We start from the raw sequence: 23,662 nt of genomic DNA on the forward strand, positions 1-23,662 counted from the left end.
TTTGAGAGAACTTTGCTTCGTAGAATTAGTTATAAAAATGATTTAATTAATTAATTATTATCTAAATCTGATTCATTCACAAAAATAAAAGAGTAATGATCATTTGTCGTATTTTCAGAAACTTGCAAATCAAGAATGTCGGAAATGTTGGAAGTGTCGGAATGCAAATCACATATCGGATGAAAGATGGATAAACCCTGAGACAGAAGATCTGGAAATTTACTTGGCTGCGTATTCAGGATGCGCGGATAGAGTTTTTTATGCCATTAGCTATCTAATTGACGAGGGCAGTTTCAGCTTTACTGATATTATGAAGCTTTTAACCTATCGATTTAATAAACACGATGTACGATTACCGAAATTGCGGTTTTCAAATACAGTAAAATGTCTGGATGAGCTCATAAAGGTTGAAATGAAACACCTAGGACCAGATTTCTTGAAAGGGTGTATTTTATATGGAATTGCTATCGAAAAACCAGAGAAGATTAATCTGATCAGGAGGCTTTTAAATATAGATTGCAATATAAACATTACGGACCCGCTAGAACGAAATATTCTACACCGGTTAGCCCTGAAAGATTTCTCATCTAGACCTTACCTGCAAGTAGCAGAGCTGTTGATTAAAAGAGGAATTGACAAAGATGCAATGGATTGTGTTCGAAGAACGCCTTTGGAGTATGCCGTTAGGTATGAAAAATTAGAAATGCTGCGTTTGCTTCTGAGAAGTGGAGCAACCAAGGTTTCTGATGATTACCAGAATATTGCACATTGTGCCCTGAGGAGGAGGAGCACATCATGCCTCCATGCCATCATTAACTTTTATTTAGTTAGAAAATTTCAAGGAAAAATAGTGGACGATAATATTATGAATTTTATCACAGCGGAGCAGATTAGCGAACATTACAACCTTTGTTTGAAGGATTTAGAATCCCTAAAGAATAATATCATTATCAATACAAATGTATCGCTGTACGATATTCTCTTTAAACCGAAACAATATGTGGTGAAGTACTTAAGAAACAAGGACGTTCTATCAGCGATCTCGAGAATAATCATGGAAAAGTCAGAGTTCAGTTATGATCTTGAAGAAATTCAGGATACGGTTTTAATCAGAAGGGATCTTGAAGATTCCTCTCTAATTATGTTAAAAAAACATTTAAAGTTACCTGAGTTATGTCTAGAAAAAATTATTTCTCATCTTGACAACGACAGTTTGAGAAATGTCACTGCACTCGAAACTTCGTCCAAACCAAGGAGATATTACAGAGATTTACATTGAAGAATTGTACAAAATTAGTTACCTGAGTCTTGCCTAGAAAAAATTATTTTGTATCTCAATAACGACAATTTGAATAATGTCTCTGCACTTGGAAATTTTCTCCAAACAAAAGAATGTGAACAGGAATTACAAAATTGTTCATTGAAGAATTGTACGATCTGAAGAATTTGAATGAATTTGATATATTTCCGAGCACGTTTATACAAATTTTTTAGATATACGTTTTTTTTCTTAATATTTGGTATTTTATTTATATATTCTAGTAATTTTTAATTTGGCCCAACCGGTTTTAACAGTCTTGTGAAATTTTCTTTGCATTTTATGTTTAAAAAAGTGATTTAAAAATTATTTTCGAAAATAAATGGTCGTTTTCACAATGTTATTTCTGTTGTCTTTATTTTACACATTATTCATCAACAAAAAACCATAAAACAAGAAATGTTTTTTTTTAATATCTTGGAAACCAAAAAATATAACAAAATGACCTTTCTTCAAGCATTGTTATATTTCTATAAAGTAGTATTGAATTTTTTTTTCAAATAATCAGGGGTGGAGAATTTAGGTTGACATTTGGTATATTTACTCACATGTATACTTGAAGGATAACTGATTATAACCTTCAATATAGGACTAATTTCAATCTTGTGGTTTTCCAAGCTTTTCAGTTCATGAGAAAAGGATTTTGATGAAAATATCTGAAAGAAGTCCTTAGCACTATTTTGAATATAATTGTTCAACGAACGAAAATAAAGCTGCCAAAATATTCCCCTCAGGCAACTACGATATATCAAAAATTTTCGGAATTGGTAATTAGCATGAGTAAATACAGTAAAAGTACACAAAGGTAAAAAAAAAAGTATCCACGTCTATAGATTAGACGTTGACTCGTTACTTCTCAACCAATAAGCGTCAACCTTTCGTGGCGTCACCCGGTATCCCCATTCGAGTTGAAAGGTACGAGCCAACCTCAAGAATGTTTTCAAGTTACCTGAGCTTCGTTTAGAAAGAATTATTTTCTTTCATCTATGGCAACACTTTGAAAAATTTATCTACATTATTTGAAAACTCCAAATCAAAAAATATTAGTAATTTCAAAGTTTTTCAAAATCATAGTTCAGTAACGATATAATGGAAAATTTGAATGAAACTTCAGTCCGAAGGGATCTTAAAGAATCAGCCCTGCCTACTACAAATTTTTTTTTATCGTGACAACGACTATCTTAGAAATATCTTGGGAACTTTGACTTCGTCAAACCAAAGATGAGAGTGAGAATACAAATTTTAACTCTAAAGAAATGGTCTAAAAAAGCACTTAATAAGGATTGATGGTAATGATTTTGAAATATATCTGTTCAAGTTCATGAAAAGTTATGTATGAATTTTTTTGAATTGTTCTCGTTATTCTCCACTTCAAATATAGTATTTGTTTTCGTTATATCTATTTTTAGTTGAATATTTCATCAACCTAAAATAATAATTATTTTCATTTATCTATCCGCTTTCTCGGCCTCTTATTTGTCATCTGTTACTTTTGCATCCGACATCGGTACACTTACCCGTTGTTTTCGTTTTTTTGTATAATTCTCGTCACAAAATATCAATAGTGTAGTTATCAAAGTACAGTGCATCCCATTTTGGGTGAGACAGCCAGGTTTCTCGCTTGTTATTTATGATAGAGCCTTGCGGTTTTCACGTTCCTGTCCTACTTTTTTGTGAAACTCAAGTTGGTCTAATCAGATTTTGCATAACTGTTTCCGTTCAAGAGATACAGGGTGATTTTGAAAATTGATACTTTTCGGACCCCTCCTTTATCTCCGAAGTTATTAGAAATAATGCTGAGGGAAAACTACGTCTGAATCAGAATTCTACGTAGAATCCAGTTGCGTAATCAATTTTTTTTTCGGGGTATGGTTTTGAAGATTCAACACAAACCTATATTTTTTTTAATGGAACATCCTATATATCATTACTTCGTTGAATTCGTTATTTTTTTCCCTTCGAAATGATGTATGATACTATGTAGGTAGGATGTTCAGGAATGTTAGAAAAACATTAAAACACCGAATAATGATGATTTTTTTGTTAATGGGCAATGGATTTCCCATATACAAAAGAATCAATTGGATAATTTTCTTTCGTGATTTTTTTTATAGTAGAATAAGCAAACAAAGATAATACACTCATCACTAACATGAAAAACAAAACGTAGGTACCTACCTTATAGCAACAAATAAATAATACAAAAACATTGCATAATATCTTACAGATTAAACTGTTACAATTGGTGTCCATTTTCCCTAATACATATAATATACTCAGTAAAAGACTCAATAGTCCCGAAGAACTTCGTGCATTAACAGAGGTAGTTTTCCAGGATTTACAAAACCGCCCTTATATAAATGCACTCAGGCGTATTGAGAAGTTTTGTCGATTATGTATTAGGGGAAAATGGACAGCAATTTGAACAGTTTAATCTGTAAGATATTGTGCAATGGTTATGAATTTTTGTATTATTTATTTGTTGCTATAAGGTAGGTACCTACTTTCTATTTTTCATATTAGTGATGAGTGTATTATCTTTGTTTTCTTATATTGGAAATCCATTGCCCATTAACAAAAGAATCATCATTATTTGATGTTTTAGTGTTTTTTTAACATTTCTGAACATCCTACCTACATAGTATCATACATCATTATGAAGGGAAAAAATAACGAATTCAACGAAGTAATGATATATAGGGTGTTCCATTAAAAAAAATATAGGTTTGTGTTGAATCTTCAAAACCATACCCCATAAAAAAAATGGAGTACGCCACTGGATTTTACGCAGATTTTCTGATTCAGACGTAGTTTTTACCTCAGCATTATTTCTAATAACTTCGGAGATAAAGGAGGGATCCGAAAAGTATCAATTTCCAAAATCGCCCTGTATCTCTTGAACGGATACAGTTATGCAAAATCTGATTAGACCAACTTGAGTTTTACGAAAAAGTAGGACAGGAACGTGAAAACCGCAAGGCTCTATCTTAAATAACAAGCGAGAAACCTGGCTGTCTCACTCAAAATGGGATGCACTGTACTGAACTGATTACTTCTCCAAACACTTTGTTTTGGAGATACAGGTATTAAAGTATACGTTTTTTTTTCATAGAACCTTCCTCTCACAAGATAATTAATTTGAATTGACCATAGATATTCCAATTTTAGTTTTCATCATGTTATATGCTAATTTCGAATACAAATCCACAGGGTGATATTTTTTCTGGAAGGGTGCCTGATTCCATCCTTCAGAACTATTTTTCGGCTAACCTTTTTGGTTTGTTATAGTTCAGTCGTATCTGCTATCGATGTCGAGAAAAATATTTCAATCAATTCTTTAGTAGTCCTTAGAAAAATCCAAATTATTATAAAGATCCAGCTAGTAGGCTGTAATGAATGAATGAATTATTAGTTTTGGTACTTATTTACCCACCCTGTAGCGAAGATTGATAAAGAATTGATGAACTGATATAAGCATCGCTAAAAATAGTACGACACACTAGAAATACCCCGTATCTCGAAAACAAATTATAAAATGATTATATTCATTATATTCCTAAAATTATCCAAGGAATCTCTCATTTTCCTCCGTAAATTTAATTTAGGAACATCCAGTATATGGTAAGAACAACCGAATTGGTAATAAAAAAATTATTTCGAGTAATTCGGTTCAAATTTTTTTTTATCACATTACAGATATGAGTAAACGTTGTCTTCAAAAATTTTTTTTCGATTACACCCCCACGAAAAAAAAAAGTTCAAAATTGTTTTCCAATTGCCTGACACTCATTTAGAAACCATTATTTCTTATCTAGATAACGATGCTTTGAAAAATTCTCGAACGCTTAGAGACATGAAATATTTGTGTCATATTTCTGTTAAATGTGTAATTATTGACTCTTATATTTAAATACAATGATAATTCAGTCTACCAACAGTGACAGTACGTCAGGGAAGGCGTTGTTGACATGAAAAATCTAAATCGAATAATAATGTTGGATTTGTATCTAGAAATATTGTTTACCTTTCTTTTAGTTATTTAATCTATTTGTATACAGGGTGTCCCGTAAAGACCACGTCAAACCAAGGGAGAATGTAGATCAAAGGATAACCCACCTGCTATGACAAAATTCCCATTATAAAAGTCTTACCGTTTTCGAGATATTTTTTTTTGTTTGAAAATAATGAATTTTTGCCCCTTTCAATAGTTTTGCCCTTACGGTTGATACAATTTTACATCTTTCTGGTTTATTTTTTCAGTAAAATATTGCTGAAGAATGATTTTAACGTTTACATTAAAAACATCCTCCGAAGATTTCAAAGGGGGGCTATAAAATAATAAATAAATAAAATAATTTATTCGACCTTAGGTTTTGAATAAACAATAATCACAGAGACATATTATGTCTGTTCGTGATGATTCAACTTAGTACTAATCCTACAACATAAAACAAAAATCATTCTAAATTTCTTAAATAATCTTCATTGCCAGGTTAAACGTCTTGATCGGGAGTAAAGTGTCACTGTCGGGAGTAATGTCTGAGAAATATTTTTATTGGAAATTTTGGTAGTGGATTATTTTGTATATATATATTTATCAATTACCTATATCTGTTATGTCTTATTCATCCATTTATTTTGTTTTATCACTTCTAAGAATAAATATTCGAATAAACGAATAATTTGATATTCGCATTGTTTTCCAAGTACCTGACTTTTTTTCAGAAACCAGTGTTTCTTATCTCGATGATGATGCTTTGAAGAATTTCTCGAGGGCTTTGCAAACTTTGAAATATTTGTGTCATATTTCTGTTAAATATGTAATTATCGTCTCTTATATTTTAATACAATGGTAATTCAGTCTACCAAGAGTTAAGGTAAGTCAGGGAAGGCGCTGTCGACGTGAAAAATTTAAATCGAATAATAATGTTGAATGTGTAACTAGAATTATTTTTAATCTATATTTAAAATTATTTCATCTATTCATATCATTATTTATCAATTATTTATATCTGTTATGTCATATCCAACCATTTTTCTGTTTTATTATTCCTAAAAATAAATATTCGAATAAACAAATAGTTTGAAGAAAATAATTCAACCAACCCTGAAATTTTTGCAATTAGCGTTTATGAATGTGTAATCTCCAATTCGTTGGAGAGATACAGGGTGTTGAATATGAAAAATTAGAAGTAATTTTCATTCATAACTTCCATAGATTCTAAAATTTTTAAATTGAATTTGAACGCATGTTTGTGTTCAATAGGTGTTTATTACGAAATAAAAATCACATTTTCATTTACCACCATTGGCGTACAAGAAGGGCATCATGGTTGTTTTTTCTCTCCTATTTTAACGCCACTGGTAAAATCATAGAAATTATGCATTTTTGGCATCTCCCTTTCAATTTTGAGTGAAAAATATATACTCGTTAGAATCCGGGTTTTTAAACAATATCTCAACTCGTTATCATATTGATTTTTTTTATTTGGTAAAAATAAATATTAGCACTTTTTAATTTCCACAGATTTCAAAAAGAGCTTATATTTATTTCTATTGTAATATGAATTTCCATCAAGTGAGTACTGAATCCATTAAATACTTGAATTTTTTCGATATTTTCCCAAATTTCACTAGTTCTGGTGGAACGATCAACAAAATGTTATAAAATTATGATGTTTTTTGAGAAACTTCCTAATGATTCGTTCGTTTGCCTGAAAAAAATGGACGTGCTAGAATGCAGACTCTTCAGAGACAGCCAATCTTGAGCTATGTAAATAAAAATTCTTCGAAATATTTAGGTAGGTACTTCTTCTGGGGTAATAAATTCAACATCAACATCTTCAATTACCTGTCAAAATACTCAGAAGTTCTTGTGTATGTTCAACCATGCGAAAAAGAAAGTTTTTGAAATATTCCATTCTTTTGGGGCAATAAATTTGACATCTGGTATCTCTCAAACAAATCTATATTTAAGGATAGACTGTTATTGTTCATGAAACGTTTATTATGGAGTCAAACTGGCTCCATTTTCTAATTTGTTTAATGAGCAAATTCAGATAAACCAATTAATCATAAATCTGTTGAATGTTTTCATAAATGAAAAGTTCGTTAATATTTTTAAAATATTGTGTATATATAGGTACGTTTCATAAGTATTTATTTTTGATATAATAATTGATGTGTACTTAGGCCTGGGACTTTTTCGCCTTTTTGTATTCGAATATTCATTCTTAAATTTATTCGATTTTCGAATAATTCATTCAAACAAATATTCATGCTTGATTATTCATGAGTAGTCATGAATATTCAACAATTATTTGAATACTTATTGTTCAATTATATGAAATTTTCAAAAAACTTTGTTTTCTGATTCAGTTTTGTTAAGGGAGGATGTTACTTCAAATAATATTTGTCCACTGAAATAGAGTAATGTCTAGAAATGGCAATGCATACGGAATAGGAGAGCAAGGTTTCAAATGAAAAACCTCTGCAATCGATTAAAAAGACGGCATTATATGTCGAATGGAGAATCTTATATTAGAATGTAGAATCTTATACCGGGTGTCCCAAGGTAAGTGGCCTATTAGATTATTATGGAAACTATTGATGGTAAAGATTTCAAATTTTGTGGATAGATAGATTGTAAGGTACATTTTTAAAATAATTTCACATTTCCAGTGTTGCCGGATGTACGACAATTTGGCAACAACTTTGTTATTTTAAAAGGGACATCCGGTATTTCTATTTTTTTTATGATACTCCATAAAATATTAAATCTATTCACTCCTACTTTTCCATACCTATCTTCAACGGTTTTTGAGTTATTAATTATTTTTCGAAATTTTAAATCAAATTGGCGTATTACGAAAATGACTCTAGTTCGCTCAATATTTGAGATTTAAGTCAAAAATTTTGCAAGTCGTTAGATATTGATCTGATCTGTGTCACTGCTTTTGAATTATGGTTGTCAATAATAATACAGGACGGACCAAAATAAATCATCATTTGCCAAGTTACAAAATTTTAAAAAAGTCTATTTTTTCAAATTAGACACCTAGTATATTTTTCAATTTTTGGAATCAGTACAACACACTCTACAATTTTTCTATTCACGTCCCTATACCTATCTCAACTGGTTTCCGAGTTATATGCGTTTATTAGATTTCACATTGATTCAATAAGCGTTAATTTCTTTTGCATTGTTATTTTCTCTTGTCGTTCATAGATCGATATATCAATGAATCAGTTCAATCCATAAATGTCAAAATAAACAATTATTGCCTAACAGGTGTTTTGTTCCGAGGTTTTTCTATAAATAATGGCTCAAGAAAGATATACACATATAACGCATATAACTCGGAATCCAGTTGAGATAGGTATAGGGACGTGAATAGAAAAATTGTAGAGTGTGTTCTACTGATTCCAAAAATTGAAAAATATACTAGGTGTCTAGTTTGAAGAAATAGACTTTTTTACAATTTGGTAACTTGGCAAATGATGATTTTTTTTGGTCCATCCTGTATTATTGACAACCATAATTCAAAAGCAGTGACACAGATCAGATCAATATCTAACGACTTGCAAAATTTCTGACTTAAATCTCAAATATTGAGCGAACTAGAGTCATTTTCGTAATACGCCAATTTGATCTAAAATTTGTAAAAATAATTAATAACTCAAAAACCGTTAAAGATAGGAATGGAAGAGTAAGAGTAAATAGATTCAATATTTTATGGAGTATCACAAAAAAATAGAAATACCGGTGTCCCATTTAAAACAACAAAGTTGTTGCCAAATTGTCGTACATCCGGCAACACTGGAAATGTGAAATTATTTTAAAAATGTACCTTACATGGCCGAATATCTATCCACAAAATTTGAAATCTTTACCATCAACAGTTTCCATAATAATCTAATAGGCCACTCACCTTGGGACACCCGATATAATTATTCAAACTCTTTATTGCTCAATTCATATGCTAGAATCTTATATTCCATTTTTATATTTTTTCATTAATATTTTCCTTATTCTATTCATGTTTCTTTTTGGATGAATACCAGTTTCCACTATTAAATGAATAATTTTAATTCAATTGTATCTATCAATTTCGATATATGTAATTCTGTAAGATTTGTCCATAGTAAATTACAAAACCTTGTGAGTTAAATGATCATTTCAACTTTCATTCGTAACTTCACAAATGATTAATTACTCAACTAACTACTCATTACCAGTGAATATTTATGAATAGGTACGAACATTCATAAATATCCAACCACTTACTGAATAGAAAACTATTCACTGAATAATCAATGATTTTTCATGAATAGAAAAGTAGTCATTCACTGAATATTCGACTATTAAGTGAATATTCATGAATATTCGAATAATGCAAAATGCAATTATTCGAAGAATCATTCAATGAATATTCGAATATTCAAATCGTTCATTCATGATTCCCAGCCCTATGTAACTGAAGAAATTCTTTCTCGATTACCCCCTCCCGAAAAACCGATTTGAGCTTTTATGTTGAATACCGTTATTACTAATATTCTATCAATTTGTCATTAAGATGATAACAGAAAAATTAACACAAACAAATACTAAATGAATCTGCAATTGATTGGTGCTTGCAGTAGCTAGCAGGTAGTTTAAATATTTTGGCCTTCTACTCTTTTGGGTCATATTTCTTAGTGCCGCCGTGACTGTCGTGTCTGTTGTGTATCTGAATATTCAAAAATCCAAAATGTCGTATAGTGATTCTGTAAGTATCTTTATATTTATTAGAGTTGTTTGTTTACTTATATTTTTAAAAAATCATAGGGGTTGTTTACTTCCTAATCCTAGTATTAGGAAGTACTGTTATGGATCGTCTATATTGTTTTCAATTTTAGAATAGAATATTTGATTTAAAATTTGATATTTCGATCTGATATCATTTTGACTCTTTAATTAAAAATCAATGACTTTTCTCAGGAGGGTTCGAAAAAATCAATTTACGAATTTAGAAAAATGTAATTAATAATGAAAATTGGAAATGAAACTAGTAACTCATTAGAGTTACTAGTTTCATCACTAATTAAATCTAAAATTACTCATCTAAAAATCTCCAATTTCAATAGCCAAACAAACTTCAATGCTTTCAACCGGACAAATTCTCTTCTGCGATGATTAAATTGATTCTGGAGCTAACCTTAATTCAATCTTGAACCTGATGAGTGATCACTTTCAATGTTTACTTATAAGAGGTCTTCTAAGTATTCCTTTATATTTTATTGATTTAATCTTCGACAACTTAATTCAAAGGATGTTATATCTACTATGTTTTTTACTGAGTATAAATTTTTGATTAAAAAAAATCCATAACATGTACCATGTCTTGAACCCATTATTATTCTTCTTGTTCAATTTGAAATTCAATTTGTTGATAGTGTGCAAAAATGTGTGAATGTGTCTATTTCCTTTTGAATTGTCAAATTTTCAGTTATTCAAAATTTGCTTAAGATCTTCATCTATTTTTTTTCTTATTGAATTTCGGCATCGACTGTTGAAGAGCAGTTTTGATCGTAGTCTTGATCAACTTTCACTTGTATTTATAGTATTTACTAAGATTAAATCAATTCTTTGCTCAAAACCTCGCAAAATTCCACTTGAAAGAAGTTTTATTAGACCATCACTTGAAAGTCACTATTTATGGGGGTGACTTTTGGCCCCATTTTAACTTTATAAATATATTTCCTAATCGTATTACCTTTTTTTTCATTTTTCTCAAAAATAAATCACTTTTTTTGGCAGAAATTGATGGTACGCCACAAATTTCTTCAGAAACAAAAAATATTTTTGAAATTCCCAATTATTTCTTACCAGAGTTGATCACTTGACTTTTTTAAATCCGATGCACGGATTTCGCATGAAAAATAAAAACCGTTTTTCTGCATGATCATAACAATATCGTTAATACATACATATGACAATATCACTATGCAGAGACATACGTAAATTTTATTTTTTTAGTTGAAACCCGTGCGTCGAACTGAAAAATTCAAAAAAACCAATTTGCTCATAATTGAATACAGATTTCATTTTCTTTATTTTTGAAAACTTTACCACCCTGTATCCCAAAAGATGAGACGTTTAGGACATATGTTCATATGAAATTTTGTTTTTAAACGGACCCAAAAATTGCCCCCATAAATATTGACAATCAATTAGGAAACACCCTGTATAGATTCTTCAGTGCAGATTCATTTTGATCTGTGCGGAAATCGATTGATCGATTTTCTTTAATATTTGAATGTATGGCAGTTGAGAATTAACTCGCCTATTTTTCCGTAAAAAAATTGTATATTTTTTATTTTATATATTATTTGAATGATAAATTAAAATAAAATACTTTCATGTAAATACCAATGTTTCAGCCAATTGTCCTGTATCACTTTTTTATCTGGAATTTTCAATTTGGAAATAATAGAAATTTTTTTTTTAAACCTATGCATTTTTCAATCAGAATGTAAGAATTTCAGAAATTCCAAAATGCATCATTGAAATAATTGAGAAACTATTAAAAAACCTTTCAATTTTCAAAGTGATATAAAACAAACCTGTCAATATTTTTCTGAAAAAAATTAATCAAAATGATCCTGCACTGAGAACCTTCAGGGTAAAAATTTATGTTTATTTTTCGATAATGAAACACATATGAATATACGAAACTCATCCCATTTATGTATTTGCAGGAATTAGATCACAAAAGGGCCGCTAGACGCCGAAAGAGAAATGACATGTATTTACCAGCGCACCATGGTGATAGACGTAAAAGATTTAAGCAGATATTAAAGTTACACAAAGCAGAACAGATAGCAATAAGGAAACAAGGCTATTTCGACTTCAGAACTGCTGTGGAAAAAGGAAACAAGGAACGTCTCATAAGTGTACTCAAGCAACATGTCAGAATAAGTGATGAACAAGATTCTGAAGTATGTAGTAAGTCAGCCATACAGCTAGCTATATATTTGGGCCATTATCACCTGATAGGTACACTCATCGAACATGGTTACAGCACGAGAAATCTCTCCGTGTCTCTCTGTGAATCACCCAAATCAATGGAATGTTTGAACGAGCTCATCCTCTACGGAAACAAAATGAATTATTTTCAACGAGATGACTTAAACAGGACAATTCTATTCGCAGCAGCTGTTCATCGTCCTGATAAATATGATTTCATAAAGAGGCTCATAGACATGGGATATAATCTCAATTGTACAGACGAATCACTTAAAGGTATATTGCACCGTTATGTACTCGAGGATTTCTCAACCAAGCCTTACATGAGAATAGCAGAGTTGTTGATTGAAAGTGGAATTGATATTGAGCTGAGGGATAATCAAGGCGAGACAGCTTTGGAATCTGCAGTGGTTCACGAAAATCACGATATGATTCGTTTGCTTCTTAGTAGGGGGGCTAGCACGGCTTCCAGAGTGAGTGCAACTATTGCGCATAGAGCTTATGAAAGGGGTCTTACTTCTTGCCTTCAGACGATTATAAGGTTTTGCGTGTTGAGGTCTATCCAAGGAAAAAAGGTGGATGAAAACCTTATGACTTTCATTACATCACCGGGGATGGACGCATTTCACAAATTTTGCTTGTTTCAATTGGATCTGCTAAAGAATCAAAAAATCATGAATACCAACTGGTCAGTCTATGATTTTCTGTGCAAACGCAAAAGCATCATAGCAAAATACATCAGAAACGAGGACTTGTTGGCAGAAATACAGAAGTGTATCATAAAGAACTCTGAATTTCGTCACGACATTGAAGAAGCTCTCAGAGATGCCGTTAACAGAAAACAACTAGAGGAATCATCTGCGCAGACTTATAGATCTGTTTTTCAACTACCGGAATTGTGCTCAGAAATTTTAAATTCCTATCTGAATGACGATGATCTAAGAAATGTCTGCAGGGCTTGGGAAGATTGATATCTCTTGTTATAAATAGGTTCGTAAAATCGGTAATTTTTTTTTCGTAAATTTCATTACTGTTCGAATTTTTTCCATGATGAAGAATTATGTTGTTATAAGGGCATATTTTAACTTAAGAGAATTTTTAAAAGAAAAAAAAAATTATATTTTTACTCTCATCCTGAAAGTGATATGTAAATAATATGTAACATAAATGATATGTATAATTGTTAATAATAATGAAGTGTATTTACAAAAATTGTATTATAATAATTATTAAATTATTCTAAATAAACCATTAAGTGTGTTCTTCTTTGGGATGTTATTATCAAGAGATTCTCTTTATGAATGTCTCCATCTAAAGAAATATGGATGATACATCTAGTTCTTAAGTAATAAAGGTGATATTATGATAGAAAACGACAATGTTGATGTGGATGTTACGTTAATCTACTAATTACTTAATTTACTAATCCTACAATATTATGATTATATTTTTACTTTATAAATCAATTTTTTATTATGAATTTGTTTCGTTATCAGTATTTTGAATAAATTTATGGATATCATCGCTTGATAGAACTTTCAATTTCTTTACGATATCTGACGCCATTGTTCTCAATGAAGTTTTCAATTTTTTTTCTTGAAAACCAAAAAAAAATTAAATTGAGCCGACATTTTATGAAGACGAGAAAGGCATTGAAAAATATTCTTGGTGGTGTTACTCTATGATTCCAAAGAAAAAGCCACCCCTCAAACTAGCTTTGCAATACCACTCTCATTCCATATTTTACAATAAGAAAATTAATTTTGGATAGACTGATCCATTCTTAACAAATAAGATTTATTGTAATTTTTGCTTAAGTTCAGGGTTTTTGTGAAAAAAAAAACATCAACAGATAATACGCCTAAGATGTGGAGGTTGAAATTATTTTCGACCTCAAATTTTTTCCAATAAGCACTTGTTAAAATGATATTTTCCATAGTGCAAATATAAAATGATTGTAACAAAAAAAAAAAATTTCAAACTTTTCACACATAAAAATAAATATACATCCTATACACAAAAAAAATATACTAACACTATATACAAGAGACAAAATTAAAGCATCAACAAATCTACCCATCTAATTCAAATGAATTAATGAACAACAATAGTAATAATAATTATTTAGCAATAGATACTTTCGTTTTGTATGTTTTTTTTGCAATAATTTTTTTTTTGACAAAGAGAAATACAAAAAATTGTTAACTTCAAACAATGTAGCATGTTCCTCCTCAAAAAGATATATTACTGATTGTGTTAACACCAAATTCAAAGAGTTCGGTGTCTTCTAATAAAATCATTTGTTTCAAAATGCTTGGTTTTTTTATTACAAACAACCAATAAGAATGTTTGGTTTTTATCTTTCGCTACATCAGAGTCAGCCCCTTTCGAATTAAAATTCTGGTTATTTCTGATTACATTTCTTTCAATTTGTGTTCAACTATTGGCTAACATTAATTTCGAAAATTTGGTTGAATTTACTTTATAATTAATTAATTCAGAATTATAGACTTTATCGAAAAATATGGAACTATGGAAAAAATTGCATCTTTTTTTTTCAAATAATTATTTCATTATAATCTATATCATTACCTACAGAACGTTTGTACATTTTTCAAATTATCATCTTCTAAATCAGATGCTTGAGGATTTCAGAACACTCATCAAACAGTACTGAAATACATATTTTCAATGAATTTAAATCTGATAACAAAATTCCAGAAGTCCCTATAATTAAATAAATCAATCAGAGTAATATATTTCATATATTCTTCAATGGGTTCAAAAGGCATTAATACGAAAAAACTTTTCAACAGAAATTTTTATTTCTAAAATATAAATATTAGTTATTGAAGCTCAAACATCATTTTCAATAATAAATTTCACAGAAACAAATATAATCAAAAATAAATATACACGCTATACAAAAAATTATATACACCATGTACAACAAAAATAATATACACTATAAACAAAACAAAAAATTGAAGCGTCAACAAGTTTATTTGTTGAATTGAAATTAATCAATCAACAAAAATACATATGACAATTATTGAGCAACAAATACTATTTTTTGGTTTCATTTTCAACATTCCTGGGTTTTTTAAGGTTTTCAAGTGTTTCATCATCCTTACTTCTTTTTCTTTTCATATTTTTTGTGGCGGGCGATATACTTATGCCCATACTTCTCAAATCTTCTCTTGGAATAAATTTTATTATTCTCATCATCGAATAATAATCGAGTCTTTGGTTCGACGCTAACCTTAAAAATTCCAAACCTTTTTCGACTTCAAAATACATAGTCATGGCTTCCATAAATTTGCTTTTGAGGTCAGGTCCGTAAATCGCAAAATCACATTCATTGATCTCAGACATAACTGACATCAAATGTTCGTTATTGCAAATTCTAGAGAGTTGAGTTTTGTTCATACAGAATATCTCCAACAACGTACATTCCAAGTCGAATATTCTCCTGGACTTGAACATCTCCAATTCTTTTCGACATTCCTCCTCGTAGAGGCTATCCACCGATATATTGCTGATTGGGCGATCACTAAGTTCAAAGTTTCTGCTGAACTTAAAAAGAATAAAACGTTTAAGAATTCTTTGTCTTTTATTTTCACAATCAACCAAAGAGTCAAAGCATGTTCGGCCTTTGTTATCCCTTATATCAGTGTCAGCTCCACCGTTTAGGAGAATGTCAAAAAAGGGGATGAAATACAAACCATCGCAATATGCCACCGCTAATGTGTGCAGAGGTGTGTAACCCCCATAACCTTGTAAATTGGTATCAGCTCCTTTTTTGACCAATAATTCTGCGAATTTAAGGTTTGGTGTTTCTCGATGCATAGTTAGCAGTGCAAGCACCTGTAATGGTGTGGAACCTAACCGACCATATGAGTTAGGATCACACCCAACATCTAACAAAAATTCTGCCATTTCTAAATGAGATTCGTCTTCGTAGCATGTTATATGCAGGATATTATCGCCATCAATATTCGATCTTCTAAAATCAGCTCCATATTGGAGAAGAAGAATCGCCTGCTCGATTTGGTTATATCGGATAGCATAGAACAATGGTGTCTCCAAATGGTCGTTTGTCACTTCTACATCGACACCTAGATTTAGAATGTATCTTGTGACTTCTACACATGGTTTTGTTACTACCAAATGTAGAAGGGTGTTCCTAAAATTGGGGGCTGGATGGAGATCGAACGGTTCAAGATTAGAAACTTCGGGAATCGTCAAGAACGGCAGGAAAATATTGAATAAATTGATATCTGGAATCAAACGAGAAAAAAATTATTGAAAATAAACCTGAAGGCATCACACACTGAGAAAAATCCATATTTATTTATTAATAAAGCACTTATTTGGAGGTTATATATTCACAACTATTACAGCAGATTTATATTTAATATATTCATTAATAGTTAAATTATGCATTCAAAAAAGTTTATTATTAGAGAATAAAATATTTGTTCACAAGGTATTTGATAATATTTAATATATTTCGGTTAATTTATATGAACTTACGTTTTCTCCACCCTAACAATCGGATAATAGAAACAACCAAAATAATTTTCTAAGAAATACGTTAACCATTACTGAATTTTTTTAATCAGCATGGATACATATTACATATAAATAAGGTTTATTAATTACTACTCAATGATATATTAACCTCAACTATAATTATTTCCTTCAAATTGATATTTCTTCAGCATTATTAATATAAGTTGTGTGTAAATAACTGAAGTGTAATAATAAATGATGATTATTGGTGGGTTTTCAAATAAATTGTTTATTTCCATGAAATTTGTATTTGTTTGTCCATATATCCAATAAATGATTCATTAACTATAATGCATTTTCGATAATATCAAATAAACACTTATCTCAGTGCATGTTCAAATTACAATATCTGTTGAAGTCAGATTTATTGTTGGTCTAAAATTTTCAAAATTTCATAAATGTTCTTTTGTGAATGTTTTCATTCATCACAAATTTTCGATTTGCTGAAGTTGAGTTAGACTTGTAGCTACATGATATCGAATATAAATATAAATATCAGGGTTAATACTGAATATATTTATTGTTTGTTATAGAATTGTCATATGAGGCAACGTTTCGGTCAGTACCCTTTTTGAAGCCTCTAAATATATAAAAAACATCCTTAATATATAAAACACATCACAATGTAACTAACAATAAACGGACAAGTTGTAATATAGACAAATTTCTTTCTATATTTTTTATATTGAATAGAGATCTAATTCCATATGTACAATTATTACCTTCTTATTCAGATATTTATATACACAATCTATCTTTGTTCCAACAACTCATTTCGTCGGACGTTGTTGTGTTATGAAGTGAGGTTATGATGTTTATAGAGTTGGGTGTTGGTCAACTTCGATATCTTCTTCTTTCTAATGTCCGGTTGTCTGTTTAATGTTGGTCAGTAGTGTGGAATAGATGTTATGTAAATTCTTTATGTCGGTTCTGTCATTGATAGAGTTTTCATGTTGTTTTATATGTATCATTTCGAGAAATTCTCTTCATTCACTTCAGAAATTCACTTCATAACACAACAACGTCCGACGAGATGAGTTGTTGGAATAAAGATAGATTGTGTATATAAATATCTAAATAAGAAGGTAATAATTGTACATATGGAATTAAATCTCTATTCAATATAAAAAATATAGAAAGAAATTTGTCTATATTACAACTTGTCCGTTTATTGTTAGTTACATTGAGATGTTTTATTAAGGATGTTTTTTATACATTTGCAGGCTTGAAAAAAGGCACTGCCCGAAACGTGGCCTCATATAACAATTCTATAACAAACAATAAATATATTCAGTATTAACCCTGAAATCAAATTTCACCTTACAAATAAAAGTGAACAGGGTAAATAATAAATCAATAAAATACAAATATCAATCCCTACAGATCAAATAACCAATACATCAGATAATATAAATATGTAAAACATAATTTCTATTATTAAATGAAATTAGAATGGTAAATGGGAATATGTAAACTTACCATTAATTTTCAGCACCAAATCTACTATTGAATAGCTGTTCCCATCGATTGTACAGGAGACCATGGGATCTCCTCCAAAATTCAATAGGGAAAATATCACCTTAAGATCCCTGTCACTTAAATTTTCTTCCATTCCTTTTCTCACAAACTGTTCCAAATAATGATTTAAAAACGGAAAATCGCTATTTTTCGATTCTACATACTTTGCAACAGAATCAACTGAACCAGAGTTCATAATGAATTCGTAAATAGAACTTGAAGAATCCATGACTGTATCGACAAAATTTGTTCACTCAACTTTCAAAGAAAAATTCGGAATGTACTCTTTAGAAGTTATGTTGTCTTTATATACCTTACGTGTTCAGGTAGAAGTTTGAATATAAGAAAAATATCATATCAATTAGTTATGCATTTATCTATTACAATGTCAGCACTCCATTATAGATGAGTTTTGAAAACAGTTGTTAACATCTCTAATGTACATACTTTATATATAAAGTATGAAATTGAATTGAAAGAGAAAAGTTAGGTACCTAGATAATCGTTGGTACGAAGCTAAAATTAAGTTTTGAAAAGTGTAAAAGGAATTTTTGTACATCGTTAGGGTATTAAACAAATTTAGATTGTGAAAAGTTGCAGGTAGTTCCAAGAATCTTTTTTCTATTCAGAGATTTTTGTATATTTCACTTAATGTACTCATTAATGGTCATAGGATTCGAAACTCAGAACCAAGTTTTGAAAAGTGTGAAAGGTATTATCACGCATCATTTGGTTGTTGAATTCCTTTCAGCAAAATTAAATTGTGAATAGTTTCAGGTAGTTTCAAGGATCTATTTGATATTCACTGATCTTTGTTTATTTTCAAAAACGTTTGTGACTCAACCATTTTTTTCTTGGTAAATACAATTTCTTCTTAGAGGCTGGCCAACTGAATATCTACCGGGCCAAAACTTAGAAAAGCATTAATTTCTGCTAATTTGGACTTTCTCTAGTCAGTTCGGGATGATATACCTAGAAGATTCAATATTTAGGTAGTGCTACAGTACGGTTCATCAGATTGAGTTCCATAGATTCAGTGCCTTGTTTTGTGAATCTTCTCTCCGAAATGTCTCCTACACCTAGTGAACTAGTAAGTAACATATCAATCTATTTTTGATTTTTTTTAATTATTGAACTTGATTTTATAGAATCTTATTCTTGAACTGTAGTTTTGTGGCAACATACAATTATTTTATTTTCGTTGTCTATTTTACAGAATTTCCTTGGATTATTTATTATATTCTTCATTTCTTCTGAGATATTTGTCAGTATTTTCATTATTGTTTGATATATGTTTCAACGTTAGTCTTTATAATTTACCTTTTTTTAATTCTATAAATTACTTTTTTACAACAAATGCAACGATTCATTAAAAAAAAAGGACAAAGTGTTCCTAAGCTTTCACGAAGATTGAAATTTGCAATAAAATCCAAAAAAGTTGAAATATTATATTTGTCATGAACGACATCTTTAGTTATATTGAAAGGCGATGTATTAATTTTTGCAGCTTTTTTCTTCACTTTAAATGTTCTTGGAAATCTCGTCAATCATTTCACATTCTCTTTTGATTTGATTATTTGATTTATTATGAATTTACAGACTAATTTGCTACTCTTCTTTACACAACATTTCATTTTATTCAATACCTACCTACTATTTTGAGCTAACTTTTTTATTCAGTAGTACCTATATGTACGCCAATTGTTTCCAAAACTTAGACGTGTGGAGCAGGTATTATAGCTATAAGATTAACCATAAAAATTAGAATAAAAGATATTCATTCCTTCTTATTTTCAGGAATTACGAATTTCTTCGAAACTGATGAGTTTGAAAGCCTTATATCAGAGGCTTCTTGAAAAACGTTTTGGAGAAAAATTGACTAGGGTTCATATAATCGATGGAGACACTAGCGTGAACCGAACAGAAGATGTTGAAGTTTACTTGGCCATAGAAGCAGGAGACAAAAAAACATTATTGCGTGAACTCCACAAAGATGTCACCTCCTTCAACCATTACGAATGTTCCATGACTCCTTTACAGCTAGCTATTTACTTGGGCCATCACGAATTCATAGCCCCTTTGATAGACCATGGTTGCAACATGAGGGATGCAACTCTATGTATCAGCGATTCACGAGAATCTCTGTTATGTCTGCAGGAGCTGATGAAGTACAAAATAGATATGAACGAACGAGACAATATGAAACGGAACGTACTGCATATGACTATCGTCGACAATCCAGAAAAGTTCGATTTGATTAAAAAGCTCTTGGATTTAGGTTTCGACATAAATAGTAAAGACTACGTAGGGAGGAATATCTTGCAGAGATTAGCGCTAAAGAATTTCTCGTTCAGGCCCTATCTTCCTATTGCTGAGTTGTTGCTAGACAGAGGAATCAACATGGAGGTTAAAGATCAATTTGGTGCGTATCCAGTGGAATCAACGGTTAGTAGTAGAAACGTGCCTTTATTGCGTCTACTTCTAAGACGAGGAGGAACGATGGAATCAAAAGATTGGCCAAGTATTGCACACAGATCGTTCGAATGTTCGAAGTATGAATGTCTGAATGTTATTATCAAGTATTGCATAGTCCAAGAATTGCAAGGTAAAGCTGTGGATAACAAAGTTAAGGACTTTATAAAATCCGAGGAGGTTAGCGAATACTACGAAGAGTGCTTGGAAGAAGTGAACGATCTGAAAGAGCAATACATTCGGAACACCAAAGTTTCATTTTACGATATACTTTTTGAATCGACGGAAACCGTGGCGAAGTATATGAGAAATGAATACGTATTGCAAGGAACCGAGAGATCTGCGATAGAGAACTCAGAATTTCTTCATGACATTGAGGAAGCCCGGGCGAAGGCTATAATTCGGAGAGATCTTGAGGATTCCACATCAGAGAAGTTTGGATATCATTTTAAATTACCTGAATTGTGCTCAGAGATTATCACTCGTCATCTGGAGAACCAGGATTTGGAAAATTTCCTAACCAGTTGGAAACTGTGAAGTTTCAAGTTCCATATTGTAGGAGTATTATCGAAAACGATAAGAAAAATTGAATTATTGTTATATAACACATACTATTTGTGGCCCGCGATATATACCCTGAAGAAAACCAAAGAGCAATGTACATACAGAACTATGAAATTTCTCTCAGAAAGTTGTTATGAGAAGAAAGTATATTTTATCTTCAGAAATAATGCAAAAGACGTTGAAATAGTCATTCGAAGATTCCTGGTTGTGTTTCTTTTTGATTGATCGAGTTTGACTTACTTTTTCTTCGTGCTCATATGATGTTCATTTCGAGAATATTTTTTTATGAATATTATGCGTTATTTATGAAAGTATAATTTCTCCTGTTCGAACCGAAATAATTTTCGGGGGATGAAGATGAAAACTCAATTTATTTTTGTCCCTTTATTTATTTGTGTATAATTTTTGTCACCATTATTGACAAGCTTTTTCAGTAATTTAGACAAATATTCCGTTGAAATTTATTATTACTCGACCAACGTTTGGGACCAGGCTTGGTCAAATAATAAAGAATTCAAACGGAATACTCGTCCAAATTCATGAAAAAATTTATCAATAATGTAAGATGATGTACGTTTATAATGAATAAAATTTTTCCAGCGTTTTATTTTTGTTTTATCCTTCCTTAATATGTATATATAATATAAATTTCTCAACTGCTGAATATAAATATAATCATACAAAATCCTATATTTATCATTTTAATTCTTGTTACTTCAAATTGTTAATTTAATGCAGTCGTATTTGCACATATTTGTGAAAAATTAATAAATAATCTATAATGATCTACTTCATTACTATTTTAATTTATCAGAATTCTGTGATAAATTAACAAAACCTTCCTTACTAATGGTGTGCTACAACAGAACTTCGGTTGCAGAGGGGGTTAACACAAAAAATAAATTTTATTACCTTCATCAAATGAAGTTTTGGGTATAAAGTCACTTAAGGATCTTATTAAGTACTTTATTATACTTGGCCTAGCTTTCGGTCATTTACATGGCCATCTTCAGGGCACTGGAAAAAATTTTTTACAATACGAAAAAATATATAAAACTCATTAGTTACCTAAATCTGGACTTACAATTGATCTGAACCTAACAATGCAAAATAAGGCAGAACCATAAAAATGAGAGTCACCTTTTGACAAAACATCCTAGTCATACAATTAAAATCTCAAAAATGGTAAAATTCACAATTCAATTACCTTAAAATAGATATCTGTAAAACACATGGCAACAAGAACGTAAACAATCGGAAACTATGAAAATTAACAGCGACAACAAATTAAAACTACCAAAAGTTCAGTCGACCACAACAGCGTTGTGTTAGCTATACTATTATGATAAATTATACTGAAATTATCTTCATTTCATTTCTAATATTAATCATTTATTTTATCTTATTTAATTATTTTTATTCATTATCAGGTCAACCACATGACAATAGATGGCGCTAACACTCTCTGACTCTGTGACTAGATTTAACGAAGTATTAAAGTATTTAATCTCCAAAGACTCAATAAATAAGCGTTTAAACTAATTATCTACCGTTCTGTTTTTTACCTTGAATTTACAATGGTTTCAGATATATGATTATTTCAAATTTTCAATCTGATTTCATTACATTCCATGGAAAATTAATTATTTTTATTTATTTTTATGATCGTAATAAAATTGCTGTGAATATGTATATAGTTATTACATCAAATAGGGTATCATTCGAACTCTAAACCCATTAATGCTGATGAATTTTGCCTTTTCACAATTTGTATGAATTGTAGCTTTCAAGCTAGATAATACCTGCGCTGTAGGAATGAATTTTTATATTCGCATGTGAAAAAACTGACTCTATACAGGGAGCTTCCAAATTAGACCTTGGGGGACGTGATAGTATGACTCATTTGCTGTCATTTGAGCTATAATTAGTGATAACCAAAAATCAATAATTTCCGAGATATTTGAGTTCTTGTAATTTTCAAAAGATTTCTCACCATGCTTCATTTTTCTTCAATTTTTTCTGGGTTAACCAACTTTAGTTATAGTTTAGGATTTTTTTCGTGGTCAGCGAGAAGTTCGGATCTAACATCGTTAGAATAGACGAAGCAGCGAGATGATTGAAAGTAAAATTCAGGCGGAAAGTAACAACTGAAGAAATATGTAAGAGGGCACGTGCTTGTTTAAGGAATGAAAGAGGTCATTTTGAAC

General features: G+C 30.4%; 1 protein-coding gene and 2 long non-coding RNA genes across 3 annotated transcripts in view; all 3 read right to left on the reverse strand.

Annotated features, from left to right (window-relative positions):
• LOC123671672 overlaps positions 1–23,662 on the reverse strand; it is a 134,088-nt gene that overhangs the window by 44,271 nt on the left and 66,155 nt on the right. The window lies entirely within an intron of this gene.
• On the reverse strand, positions 15,248–18,844 carry LOC123671667. The gene is made up of 2 exons (XM_045605630.1): positions 17,624–18,844; positions 15,248–16,606 (listed from the first exon to the last, which is right to left on the reverse strand). Exon 2 carries the CDS (start codon positions 16,263–16,265, stop codon positions 15,393–15,395), a length of 873 nt encoding a protein of 290 aa, XP_045461586.1. The 5' UTR covers positions 16,266–16,606; positions 17,624–18,844; the 3' UTR covers positions 15,248–15,392.
• On the reverse strand, positions 21,539–22,957 carry LOC123671671. The gene is made up of 3 exons (XR_006746154.1): positions 22,524–22,957; positions 22,368–22,472; positions 21,539–22,312 (listed from the first exon to the last, which is right to left on the reverse strand). It is a non-coding gene; the product is annotated as an uncharacterized LOC123671671 (long non-coding RNA).

Source organism: Harmonia axyridis, chromosome 1 (assembly GCF_914767665.1).
Source record: "Harmonia axyridis chromosome 1, icHarAxyr1.1, whole genome shotgun sequence".
Lineage (NCBI taxonomy): Eukaryota > Metazoa > Arthropoda > Insecta > Coleoptera > Coccinellidae > Harmonia > Harmonia axyridis.

Bases quoted from the DNA above. Each gene is read 5' to 3' on its own strand.
- LOC123671667 (XM_045605630.1), bottom strand. From the start codon at position 16,265: ATGGCAGAATTTTTGTTAGATGTTGGGTGTGATCCTAACTCATATGGT.